This window comes from Anomaloglossus baeobatrachus, chromosome 7 (assembly GCF_048569485.1).
Source record: "Anomaloglossus baeobatrachus isolate aAnoBae1 chromosome 7, aAnoBae1.hap1, whole genome shotgun sequence".
Classification (NCBI taxonomy): domain Eukaryota; kingdom Metazoa; phylum Chordata; class Amphibia; order Anura; family Aromobatidae; genus Anomaloglossus; species Anomaloglossus baeobatrachus.
Window position 1 is genome coordinate 115,110,469 of NC_134359.1, and position 14,445 is coordinate 115,124,913.

At 41.4% G+C, this 14,445-nt stretch overlaps 1 protein-coding gene across 3 annotated transcripts in view; it reads right to left on the minus strand.

Annotated features, from left to right (window-relative positions):
• The window catches only part of VPS8 (VPS8 subunit of CORVET complex), a 347,729-nt gene that overhangs the window by 266,955 nt on the left and 66,329 nt on the right, over nucleotides 1–14,445 (minus strand). For all 3 annotated transcript variants that reach the window (XM_075317598.1, XM_075317599.1, XM_075317597.1), the window contains one exon: nucleotides 3,203–3,262. In XM_075317598.1, coding sequence (XP_075173713.1) covers nucleotides 3,203–3,262 — 60 coding nt within the window. The remainder of the gene's footprint in view (nucleotides 1–3,202; nucleotides 3,263–14,445) is intronic.

Below are 14,445 nucleotides of genomic sequence, written 5' to 3' on the forward strand. Positions count from 1 at the left end.
GCCATCAGTGGTTTAGGTGGGGACAGACAAAGCCCATCATTCCCAATACTATCAGGTAAAAAACACAGAGTTTATCAGAATTACAGCAAGGAGCCCAATAAATCCCTGAATCAGGATCACTGTCCACATTCTATATTTCCCAAAAAAATAAAAAGTATCGATCTGATGACAGATTCCCTTTAAAGAAACATTCCAGCATACATGCTTCTATAGAGATGCACTTATAGCTCTAGACCAGCAGTGTGAGTCAGGGACATTTTATTACTCTTCAGTAAGTCATTGTATCGGCTCACACAGAGCAACTCTGTTCTCTTATACAAAGCAGAATTATATCATCAGATGAATGGAGAAAAGAGAGAAGAAAAAGAAGAGGCTGCAGCTTTACGGAGAGTTTCAGTAAGGGATTTGACCAGTTGACCATGTCATTCTGAAGTTCACAGGTAGTCAGCAAGTGACCCTCTGTCTACCAAGGACAGCATATACATTTTAAAGGTTCATCTCACTTCATTCAAGTTTTCCCAATACAAACCAGTAGCAGCATGGTGTAAATGTCTCCCGCAAGTTCCCATCAACTTCTCTACACAAGCCATAGTTCCTCACATAGCTTTAGATGCAGGCTATAAACTTGTCGCGCACTGTATGCTAATCAACACTTGAGCGGTCCGATAGGCGCAACTAGATGATGCTTGGCGCACCCTCTCTGTCTGTAATTTCCCTCCGTCTGTGACTGAGGTGGAACACGTCTCTTACGTCATCCACAGAACTACTACCTAAGGCCCTGTGCGCACTAGAAAATAGAATTAAGAAAATTCCGCAGGCTCTTAAAGATTTCCGCACCTGCGGGAAAAAACGCAAAAAATCCGCACCGAAATCCGCATGCGGTATGTTGCGTATTCTTGCGGATTTGGTGCGGAATTGCCGCAGGTTGTTCCCTGCGGGATTTCACAGTTCTCCCCGCTCCTGCTGTCAGTGGTGCTGAAGTCTCCGGGCCGTGCTTTTGTCCCTCCGGCGCTCTGCTGTTTGCGGGTCAGCTGTGCACTGCATAACTGCATATGCATGCACCGGCCTGGAAGCAGGAGAGCAGTGTCCGGAGGCAAGGTGAGTATAAGATCAGCGGTGACTTCAGTCAGCTGATGTGCAGTGACCGCTGGAGTCCTCCACCTGGAGTCCTCCACCTGTCACTGCAAAGCACATCAGTGAAGTCACCACTGATCCCGGCGGCTCACTTCACTTGCGTCCTGACCCTCACAGTGAGCAGTTAAGGTCTATGGCGCTCACTGTGAGTGCCAGGTAGCAGAGCTGGAAGCATCATGGGACATCTTGTGGATTACGTCGGACCTGGAGGGCTGTTATAAAGGGTTAATAAAGTGGTGAAAGAGGGGGCTTTTTTGTCTTTTATTTCAAATAAAGGATTTTTGGGGTGTTTGTGCTTATTTACTTTCACTTACAGTTTAGTGATGAGGGGGTGTCATATAGATGCCTGCCATCACTAAACTAGGACTTAGTGGCAGCTATAGGCTGCTGCCATTAACTCCTTCATTACCCCGATTTCCACCGCATCACGGCAACGGGAAGAGCCGGAAAAAGTCCGGGACTGTCGCATCTAATGGATGTGGCAATTCCGGGCGGCTGCTGGCTGATATTTTTAGGCTGGTGGGCTCCCCATAACATGGGGCTCCCCATCCTGAAAATACCAGCCCCCAGCTGTGAGGCTTTATCCTGGCTGGTTATCAAAATTGGGGGGGACCGCACGCTGTTTTTTTTAATTATTTATTTTACTGTATGCTATAGACCCGCCCACCAGCAGCTGTGATTGGTTGCACTGAGACAGCTGTAACTCAGTGTGGGGGTGTGTCTGCCTGAAACCAATCACAGCCACCGGTGAGCAGGGAAGGAGTGAATACGAGATGGAATAATGAGCCGGCTCTGGAAGATGAAAGAGCCACTGAAAAGAAGTGACATGAAATTGTTTTTGCTGTGGGAATCCCGCAGCAAAACATGCAGCTGTCAAAATCCGCATAGTGCGCACAGCATTTTTTTTTCCGATAGGATTTGCTGGTGAATCACTGCAAAGATGTTATGAACATTTTCTGCAGCGAAACATGCAGCAAATCCACGGGTAATCCGCAGGAAATTCCGTCTAGTGCGCACAGGGCCTTAGTCTCACATCTCCACTCACATTATTTACTCTACCCTTTGGCTTTTCTGTACTATGATATTCACAAAGAGACGGCGATTGTGGTCAGTGGGGGTGCACCGAGCACAGTCCAGATAATTAGCATACGGCACAGGACAGGGTTAAAGCATCATTTAGAGGTTTTCAGGCAGCACAGTTTGTCGCAGGGAACAGACACAACGGATTTACAACATGGTGACTCCAGTTGATATTGGGAAAACCTGTTGACTGATTCCCTTGTACTATATCAATGAATTTGCCTGAAACTTGGCACACTACTTTATAAAGAGAAACAACATGTTGCCACGCTGGATCCAAGGGGCTGACTGGAAGGAGAGCCCGGCACTGGCCCTCAGACTAAATATAACCTGAGTTTACCCTCAACCCAGAGGTACACTTGAAGGTAGTGAGGTCTGGGCCCCAAGTGTCTCCCTGACTCCAGGCCCTGGTGTAACTCCCACCACACCAGAACCCAGGGGCAGGCCGGGACAGTAGTCACAAAAACCCCACCAACAAATAAGACAGACAGGGGTAACCAACAACACACCAAGAACAATCACTAGGGGGACTATGAAAGGTGCACCGGAGGTAAATAAGGCAAGGAGAAGATCTACAATACAAGAACATTACTTCGGTCCAAATATTTTTTGGTTTAGTAAATAGATGTAAATTGTTCATACATGCATTGTTATTTCATTTATGTCACATATATGTACACTGCCTTTTATTTTGGTCGACCAATTTGTTTTTTTGGAACTACTAAACACTGGTTTGTTTTTTAAACCTATTTGTGATATTATTCTATAGATCTTTCCATTGAAACTGCTATATTATGAAGGCTCTTCTGCACAGAGACTCTCATGAGCAATCTAATTAAAATAAGGCCTTGGGTAATGCCCTTGTGTCGTTTGTAATTACTGAATGTGACGTTTAATATGCCGCCTGCAAAACTCATAAGATGTTTTACTTTATGATAAAAATCTTTAATTTACTGGTATCTGGGTTAATTATAAAAAGGTTACTTACTCGTCCATAGGGAAACGTCATCCACACTTTCAAAGAAGGTTTAAGACCAATCACCAGTATCTGCGGAGAGTGCACAAAGGAGCGTTAGGTATCAAATGATGGGATTTATACTGCTGACATCTAAAAAAAAATAGATCTGCACACGGGCATGGAGTCTGCATAGTAATGAATGGAGGCTGATTGTTGCCATACGTAGTGAGATATAAGCCCCAAAAAGCAGCAGAGATCATTTTTGTAGGGACAGCGGTATCGGGCTTCCCTTCTTTTCGACAGCTCATTCCCTATCATCAGTGCAGGCACCACAGTAAGACGTTTGGAGGCTGCATCTGATTGGCTCAAGTCACTGTAGTGTTTTAAAAGGCATTAAAACAAATAAACATCATCCGCCCACACCTCCCGCCCCACCAATCACACTAAACCTAAGAAGGATACTTAAAGGGGTATTTCCATCTGCAAGATCCTATCCCAATATGTAGATAATAATAATAATAATAATATTATAAAATAGCAAATACCTTGAATTAGAAATGTAATATAGTTCTCCTGATTAACCATGTCTCTTACATTTCCACCAATAAAAGAAGGAACTCTGGGCACTATTTTTTCTTATCTGAGCGAACGATTACACTCCAAAAACCACCAGTAATGCCAAATAGTTAATTTGCTGTTTTGTTCCACCTGTTCAGGTATTTAGTGTGAGCCTGAGTATGGATCTACTATCCGGGGTGGGGTGCACTACAAAGCTACAGAGCCGTAAATTCCAAAAAGAAAAAACAGGCACTCACCGGTTTGTAGAAAATTCAAGTTGCTGGCTTATTCATGCATAGGGGGAGGGTGTCGGGGCAGCGTGCACACAGACTACAGCCGTTTCGCACCAATTGCCGATGCTGCCACGGGTCTAAGGTGCTCAAACCTCAGTTCCTCTCTCCTTGTAAGGGGACTGACTACTGGAGTGACATTGTGAATTTAAAAACAAGATATAATATATATCTACAAACACCAAGAAATGTAGTTATTACAGGGTACAATACATGATTGTTTTTCAAAAAAATTATAATTACCGTAGCTCATTATGTTGAAAACACATTATTCCAAAAATCTGACATCTCATTTTTGTTTTTGAGACCAATGGGTTCCATTGCCTCACTACTGATTATCTATCGTGCCTCCTTCTTTAGTAATATTTTCTACTAAAAAAAATGTACACAAAAGAAAGGTGATTTACAAAAAAATATTACTAAAGAAGGAGGCACGATGGATAATCAGTAGTGAGGCAATGGGAGCCATTGGTCTCAAAGACAAAAATGAGATGTCAGTATTTGTGTAATAATGTTTTTCAACATAATGAGCTAATTATAATATTTTTGAAAAATAATCATGTATTGTACCTTGTAATAACATTACATTTCTTGGTGTTTGTAGATATATATTATATCTTGTTTTTAAATTTGCAACGTCACTCCAGTAGTCAGTCCCCTTACAAGCAGGGCTGTGGAGTCGGTAAGCCAAACCTTCGACTCCAACTCCGACTCCTCAATTTCCCTTGCACCGACTCCGACTCCCACATATATTGCTTATAGTTAAGTGAAAAATTTATTGTAGTACAATGTGAACATCAGACATTGTAGAAATGCCATCTGCGATTAAACCTCCTCTTTGCGACAGGAAAAATAGCAAGTTCTTACACTCCCTTATGAAAATGCCAGGAGTTAAATCCTCAGCTTGTAATTTTTTAGTCATGGTAAATTAAGCAATTCCTTCAATTCAGCCACCTGTGTCCATTGACCTTCATTTAATGTTACTTGAGGGTTCACCATATCTATAAGAAACTATTTTAGTTCAAGCAATCGCTCAGTCATTAAATAAGTGCTGCCTCACCGAGTGGCTTGATCAACAATTGCCCCTTTCCCAGCACGTCTCTTCAAGATAGAATCAATTTTAGGGGTTCTGGCGGCAATAACCAACTTCCCCACTTTTCCAATCAGATTTCCAGCATGTCCGCCCAGTTTCACACATCCGGCTTTTCGCCGGTTTGGCGGATGTGGCGCACGCCAGTACAGTACGATACAGTACAGTGGCAGCGGCACAACTTCGGGGTCACATGCTTTGGTCACATGAAAGCATGTGACCGTCGTTTGTCACGCTGCCACTGTACTGTATACACTGCCATTTACAGGACATTTAACTTTCTCAAATGCATATGAAAACATTTTCATCACACTCTGCATTGCACTAGTGTCCCCAATTTAATATATATTTTAGGAGTCGGAGTCGGTGCATTTTATACCGACTCCGACTCCACCAAAATGAGCTCAGACTCCACCAAAATGAGCTCAGACTCCACCAAAATGAGCTCAGACTCCACAGCCCTGCTTAGAAGGAGAGAGGAATTGACGTTTGAGCCCCTTAGACTCGTGGAAGCATCGGAAATCGGTGCGAAATGGCTGTAGTCTGTGTGCACGCTGCCCTCGCACCCTCCCCCTATGCCTGAATAAGCCAGCAACTTGATTTTTCTACAAACCGGTGAGTGCCTGTTTTCTTTCTTTTTGGCATGTCTCTTACATTATGTGCAGGGCATTGTAGCTTAGTTATCCATGGTTGAAACCACGGATATAGTCACACTTATTTGCTTGTGGACATAATCATGGATACCTAAGCTGTAATGCCCTACACATGAGGTAAGACACATGGCTATCAGGAGACCTATACTATATTTTTAGTTGGAGATATTTGCTAATATTTATATTATTATGCCTACTACTGTATGTGTTTTTGTAAAGAAGGGGAAATTGCTCTCAGAAATGCGTTGACAATAAAAATCACCATCTTATCATTTTGTCTGGAGTTTTCCACGATCGCTTGGCAATATCCCATCTTTGATTCTTTAAGGAATACTACTACATGTTGGGATAGGATCTTGGAGCTGGGAATAACCCTTTAACCATGGTGATTTTTTTCATTTTTCCTCTTTCACTTTTCACCTGCTGTTTTTTTTTATGAGTCGTATAATTTGCATTTCTCCATTAACATTATCAACCACATGTCCTATTAAATGCTTGAATAGCACTCCAAAAACATAATTAGAACACGGTTTTGATACAGGTATAATATATCTTTGTACCGTGTTAGCCAGTAGAGATAAAAAATGTTTTAAAAGAACAGAGTCATCAATGGTTGATACCTTTTAATGGCTAACCGAAAAGATGGTAATAGCAAGCTTTCGAGATATATATAAGAGATACATATTGTGTATAAATATGTGACTCTTATGATGACCTTTGACACATGCAGAGCAGGAATGAATGTGTCTCATGGATTCATGTCTTTTTACATCAATTAAGAGCTGTGCTCCTCAGACCATCCGGGGGCATCACAGCCCTGGACCAGACCCTGATCAGAGGCAATTAAACTTTCACACTGAACTGCAGCAATATTTATGGCCACAACAGTCTGTCCTCTTGCCATAGTGATAGTTCTGCTTCACATAACTTGTCTTCTTTACTGCTGTGTTCTATGTCCTGTTGTGTATAAATATGTGACTCTTCAGATTTTGTGTTATACCATGCCTGATGAAGAGACCTGAGTAGTCTCGACACCTTGCTATTATTACCATCTTTTCAGTTAGCCATTAAAAGGTATCAACCACTGAGGACTTCAGTTCTTTTAAACAATTTTTTTCACAACCTTTTGAATATCCGTAAGATGGCCAAAACAAAGGGGAGTGACAATATCACTATCTTAAAAACAATTTTTTATTGACATTCATTAAAATCAAGTAAAATCAGCAAAAATAAGGTACCACTGAACAGAGAGACACGGACAAAAAATATATATATTGATCCCAGTATTTTTAAATCATAAATGGGACATAAACACGAACTTCCCAGGAAAATAATACAGATCTAGATTTGATTTGCCATGGAAATCCTGTGCAGATACATATATGCAAACAAACTAAGTAATATACAGAAAATGTGAGGGTATGTGTAGTCTATTGATCAATAGATGTTAATGAGAAAAGCACATTTGTAAAAAGATATTATTAATTTAAATAGGCACCACTGCAGGAACCACTCATGGATATCTTACTAATGAAATTCCCGAAAATAGATATGTAAAATAATTAATAATAGGGCATATACTATGACAATCCATAGAGTGAAAGGTGCATAGGAGGAGCTCCTTGAAAAAGCGAAAGCGAAACACGTGTCGGAGTGAGGGTCACGGCAATTCCACACCGCTTCTCAGGTGATGTATCTTCTTATTTCTGGTCTGCTGTTTCTGACACCCTGTATGCTCTATCAACTCCTGCTTTGGGCTGTGTAGTTTCAGTCTCTCCTACATTTGTATGCACCTTATGCACGGTGCACTTTATATATGCACCTTTCACTCTATGGATTATCATAGTATATGCCCTATTATTCATTATTTTACATATCTATTTTCGGGAATTTCATATTAGTAAGATATCCATTGCAAATCAAATCTAGATCTGTATTATTTTCCTGGGAAGTTCGGGTTTATGTCCCATTTATGATTTGAAAATACTGGGATCAATATATATATTTTTTGTTCGTGTCTCTCTGTTCAATGGTACCTTTTTTTTGCTGATTTTACTTGGTTTTAATGAATATCAATAAAAAATTGTTTTTAAGATAGTGATATTGTCACTCCCCTTTGTTTTGGCCATCTTACGGATGTTCAAAAGGTTGTTCTAATTTCTCCATTAACGTAGTAATGTTTTTTGCAGGACGAGTTGTAGTTTTGAATAATGCCATTCATTTTACTATATAATATACGGAAAAAAGGAAAAAAAATGCCAAATGGGTGAAATGGTGAAAAAAATGAAATGCTGCTATTGTATATTGACTTTTGTTTTACGCCATTCATTGTGCTATAAAAATGACCGGGTCAATTGAGTCTTCAGTGGATTCTTTTTTTTTTTTTTATTAGATGTGTGGAATTATTGTCCATTTTGCTTAATGTGGACTAGCTAAAAAGTGACAAAAAGTGAACAATAGGGTATTACCAGGGTACCAATTGTTATAGGCAACAATATTCCCTGGGTATAAATACCAGCTGCTGATGCCCCGTATGCTGGAATGAATTTAACTATATATGCAGTAATAGAAGGGAGTATACAGATAAACCTGCTGCGCTGATGGTCAAAAAGGATATCTAGTGGAGATGGTGGTAAAGAGAAAGAGCAGTTTTATTAATCCACATGTATAAGAGTTGAAAAATGTTTCCTCCTTCTATTGCTTGATATGGAATAGAGGCAATGACAGGATACAATTAAAGACATTTCATAAAAGAAGGATAAATAACAGGAAAGAAAAAAGAAAACAATTCAAATTCAAATATAAATATATATATATATATATATATATATATATATATATATATATATATATATATATATATATATATATATATATATATATATATTATATATAAATATGCAATATATATATATATGCATTATTTTTTTTTGTATCCCCTTTAAATCCTCTTTGGACTTCTGTACCATTTTTTTTCCTTCCCCATTATTTGTTTCCTGATCTGTCCTTTGAAGCTAGGTTGTCCTTCATATTCTCACACCTGGTTTACCATTTTGATATATCTCACAATTACTACGTATTGATATAATTTTTAATGATACATTACCTGCTGCATTGATACATCACTTAAGGGTGCTTTACACCAGACAATCTATCGTGCGATAGATCGTCGGGGTCACGGTTTTTGTGACGCACATCCGGCATCGCTGGCGATGCCGGCCTGTGTGACACCTCCTAGCGACGCAGTATCGCTCACAAATTGTGAGTCGGGTACTGCTCGCTAGGTTCCATAATATCGTTAGATTTAGTTGACCATCGTTTCCGTGGTAGCACACGCCGCTCCGTGTGACACCACGGGAACGATGAGCAGCTCACCTGCCTCCCGCGGCCGCCGCCGGCTCTATGTGGAAGGAAGGAGGTGGGCGGGATGTTTACGTCCCGCTCATCTCCGCCCCTCCGCTTCTATTGGCCGGCGGCCGTGTGACGTCGCTGTGACGCCGAACGTCCCTCCCACTCCAGGAAGTGGACGTTCGCCGCCCACAGTGAGGTCGCACGAGAGGTAAGTATGTGTGACGGGGGTTACTAACTTTGTGCGACACGGGCAGCGATTTGCCCGTGACGCAAAAAGGACGGGGGCGGGTACGATCGATTGTGAAATCGCACAATCGGTCGTACCGTGTAAAGCAGGCTTTAATCTCAGTATTATATATATATATATATATATATATATATATATACTAGAAGGTGGCCCGATTCTACGCATCGGGTATTCTAGAATTTACGTATTGTGTAGTTAATGTATGATTTTTGTTTTATATATATATATATATATATATATATATATATATATATATATATATATATATATATATATATATATATATATATATATAAAAAAAAAAGGATGATAGAGAACTTCCGATCCCCAAACTGGTAATTTATTATTTAGCTGCTCAAGGGCAACATCCGAGGGTCAAGAATCTTGTAAAATTAATAAAAACCTTCTTGGATAAACCCTACTAATTTTATCAAAATGATATGGATACTGTGACTATTACCGTATTTTTCGGACTATAAGACGCATCGAACCATAAGACGCACCCTGGTTTTAGAGGAGGAAAATAGGAAAATAAAATTTTAAGCAAAATATGTGGTCATGACACACTGTTATGGGGCGAGGGTCTGCTGCTGACACTGTTATGGGGGTAATGTCCCCAAATTCTCTACTAAGGTACCCCATCCTGGTAATGATCCTCCTGCCTTGTATATGATCCCAATCCTTGTGTATATTTATATATATATATATATATATATATATATATATATATATATATATATATATATATTATATATATAATATCTTCCTGGTATGTGCCCCCATCCAGGTATATGCCCACATTCTGGTATGTGCCCCAATCCGGCTATATACCTCATCCTGGTGTATGGCCACATCCTGCCATATACCCCCATCCTGTGGCACACAAAAAAATAAAAGTTCAAACTCGCCTATCCTCGCTCCACGCAGCATCGCTCCTCCTCCCGTCTGTGCCAGCAGCAGCGCCGCTGACCTGTGTGGAGCCGGCCACGATCCCTGCAGCATCGCTCATCCTCCTGTCTGTTCCAGCCGTGGCTGTGTGTGGACACGTGCGCACAGCGATGACGTCATCGCTGTGCGCACCGCTAGTCTCCGCGGCTGACAAACAGGAGGACGAGCGAAGCTGCAGGGATCGTGGCCGGTGAGTATACTGATTCACTGCACCCCGCGCTGATGATGATGCGCAGGGGGTAGTGAATATAGCCGCACATGATCACTCCAGGCTGTAGTTGACAGGGGTGATCATGCGGGCCGGCTGTTTAGTATGCGCGCATCCCCCACCCATCACCCCGCCCACCTGTCAGCGCCGGCTTCAGCGGTGAGAGATGATAGGTGGGAGGATGGGCATGCATATGAAATGAGCGGGCCCACGTGGCCACGGCAGGTGCTGCTACAGCCTGCTCATGCCACCGATGACGTGCGCCACTGCAGCACCCTCATTCCCCACAGCCATGACCTACATTCAGACTATAAGACGCACCCCCCACTTTCTCCCTAACATTTGGGGGGAAAAAAGTGCGCCTTATAGTTCGAAAAATACGGCATATCTTTTACACAATCTCCCAGTATTGATATCATGGTGTATTTTTTTTTGTTTTGGGGGATTGGGGGGTGGGTTATTAACCGTTTGTCTGGGGACTTGATATGGCATAGAGGCAATGCCAGAATAAAACGAGAGACATTTTAAACAAATAAGTTAAAGTATGATGGAGCACTGGTCATCCCCAAACCAGGAATCTATTATTTAGCTGCGCCAACTAAGTGGCCAGAACCTTACAAAATTGATTCAAACTTTTTTAGATCCAAATGGCGGACGTACGGCAGAAGGTGTGAAACACACTGGCATTGTGGGCCTTTCTAAGACCACTTCAATGTGGGACACACCATGGCTACCAGAATTAGCAGTGTGGAAGGTTTTTGCAGAGGAAACTACAGCTGCTTTCATTGTTACAAGTTGGACTTTTATTTTCCAAACAACCAGATTTCTAAATTCCCGGCGCCTGTGACATGTGGCCGATATAGAAACTGGCACGAGCTGAAGACATTTATTAGTGCTCAAATACTAAAAGAATATTAGGTTTTAAAGATGATGATATACTAAGTTATACCCCATAACTTTCTGTATGTGAGGCGCATGGACTGTCTCATATGTAATTTTTGCACAGGGTGCACATAACACCAGTAGTTTAAAGGCAGCTTTACATGCAGCGATATCGTTATCAATATCACTAGCGAGCGTACCCGCCCCCATCGGTTGTGAGTCACGGGCAAATCGCTGCCCGTGGCACACAACATCGCTAACACCCGTCACACTACTTATCTGCCTAGCTACGTCGCTGTTGCCGGCGAACCGCCTCCTAAGGGGGTGGTTCGTTCGGCGTCACAACGTCGTCACTAAGTGGCCACTCAATAGCAGAGGAGGGGCGGAGATGAGCGGGACGAACATCCCGCCCACCTCCTTCCTTCCTCATTGCGGCCGGCTACAGGTACGAGGTTGCTCCTCATTCCTGCGGTGTCACACGTGTGCTGCCGCAGGAACGACGAACAACCTGCGTCCTGCAACAGCAATGATATTTGGGAAATGGACAGAGTGTCAACGATCAACGATAAGGTAAGTAAAATTGCTCGGCAACAGTCGTTCGTGCGTTTCACACGCAACGACATCGCTAACGAGGCCGGATGTGCATCACGAATTCCGTGACCCCAACGACATCACGTTAGCGATGTCGTTGCGTGTAAAGCGGCCTTTAGGCAACACTTACAGATTGCCATTTTCTACATTGGCCAAGTCATAGCTACTGGAATTTAGAAAACTGGTTGTTTGGTAAAATCAAAATCAGCTTGTCACAATGGGAGCAACTGTAGATCCATTAATACAAACATATTATACCCTTATATTTGCACCATAGCCAAGTTCAGTAGTCATGGTGTGTCACAAATTGAAATGGTCAGAGAACAATCCAAAATGCACCTTCAGCAATCTGGTTCCAATAAGGTTTATCAATTTTACAGGATTCTTTCCCCTGAGTTGGTGCAGCTCAGCAGCTAAAGAATAGATTCCTGGTTTGGTAACGGCCAGTTCTCCACCATACTTATTTGTATGAAATCTCTCCAGTTTTACCCAGGCATCGCCTATATGCCATATCAAGTCCCCAAAACACCCACCATCCAAAAATAATCCACTGTGATATCCACACTGGGATATTGTGTAAAACATTTAACCTTGGCAGCGTCTGTATCATTTTAATAAACTTAGTAAGGCCAATACCTGACGGTGATAGTTTACACCAAATGTCTTGTTTTCTGCTAAATTAACTTCCATAATACAACCAACAGCTGGATTAGGTGCAGTATATTGATTTCTTCACTACTGGGTAGAGCCAAGCCCAATTTTTACATTGGCATTGTCTCCATTTATTATTTGCTATTGTAAAACTTGTAAAAGAAGAGTTGGTTGTGCCATAGAATACAGTGCCTTGTGAAAGTATTCAGCTCCCTTGAATTTGTCAACCTTTACCCACATTTCGGGCTTCAAACATAAAGATAAAAAAATTTAAATTAATGGTGAAGAATCAACAACAAGTGGCACACAATTGTGAAGTTGAATAACATTTTTTGCTAATTTTAAATCTTTTTTTAAAAATACTTCTGCTTAACACTAGAACTACTGGACTCGTGACACCTATATAGAAATACATGGTGCAAAGTAGTCAAAATGACTACCTCAGTAGTTCTAGTGTTAAAGCACAGGTAGCATCATGAAGACCAAGGAACACAACAGGCAAGTCCGTGATACTGTTGTGGAGAAGTTTAAAGTCAGATTTGGTTACAAAAAGATTTCCAAAACTTTAAAAATCCCAAGAAGCACTGTGCAAGCGATCATATTGAAATGGAAGGAGTATCATGCCACTGCAAATCTACCAAGACCCGACCGTCCCCTAAAACTTTCATCTTATACAATGAGACGACTGATCAGAGATGCAGCTAAGAGGCCCATGATCACTCTGGATGAACTGCAGAGATCTACAGCTGAGGTGGGAGAGTCTGTCCATAGGACAACAATCATTCGTACACTGCACAAATCCGGCCTTTATGGAAAAGTGGCAAGGAGAAAGAAATTTCTGAAAGATATCCATAAAAAAGTGTTGTTTACAGTTTGCCACAAGCCACCTGGGAGACACACCAAACATTTGGAAGAAGGTGCTCAGGTCAGATGAAACCAAAATCAAACTATTTTGGTAGAATGCCAAACGATATGTTTGGCGTAAAAGCAACACAGCTCATCACCCTGAACACACCATCCCCACTGTCAAACATGGTGGTGGCAGCATCATAGTTTGGGCCTGCTTTTCTTCAGCAGGGACAGGGAAGATGGTTAAAATTGATGGGAAGATGGATGGAGCCAAATACAGGACCGTTCTTGAAGAAAACCTGTTGGAGTCTGCAAAAGACCCGAGACTGGTACGGAGATTTGTCTTCCAACAAGACAATGATCCCAAACATAAAGCAAAATCTACAATAGAATGGTTCACAAATAAACTTATCCAGGTGTTCGAATGGCCAAGTCAAAGTCCAGACCTGAATCCAATCGAGAATCTATGAAGAGAGCTGAAAACTGCTGTTCACAAACGCTCTCCATCCAACCTCACTGAGCTGAAGCTGTTTGCAAAGGAAGAATGGGCAAGAATTTCAGTCTCTCGATGTGCAAAACTGTATAGAGACACACCCCAAGCGACTTGCAGCTGTAATCACAGCAAAAGGTGGCTACAAAGTATTAACTTAAAGGGGACGAAAAATATTGCACTCCCCAATTTTCAGTTTTTTATTTTTTTAAAAATGTTAAAAATAAATAATACATTTCGTTCAGCTTCACAATTGTGTCCCACTTGTTGATTCTTCACCATAAAATTTTAATTTTTATGTTTATGTTTATGTTTGAAGCCTGAAATGTGGGAAAAGGTTGAAAAATTCAAAGGGGCCGAATACTTTCGCAAGGCACTGTATAACGATGACACTAAATTATGATAAAAACACATTTTATTTGTAGACAATGTCCTCTAATCCTTAAAAAAGAGATGGGCGAGTTT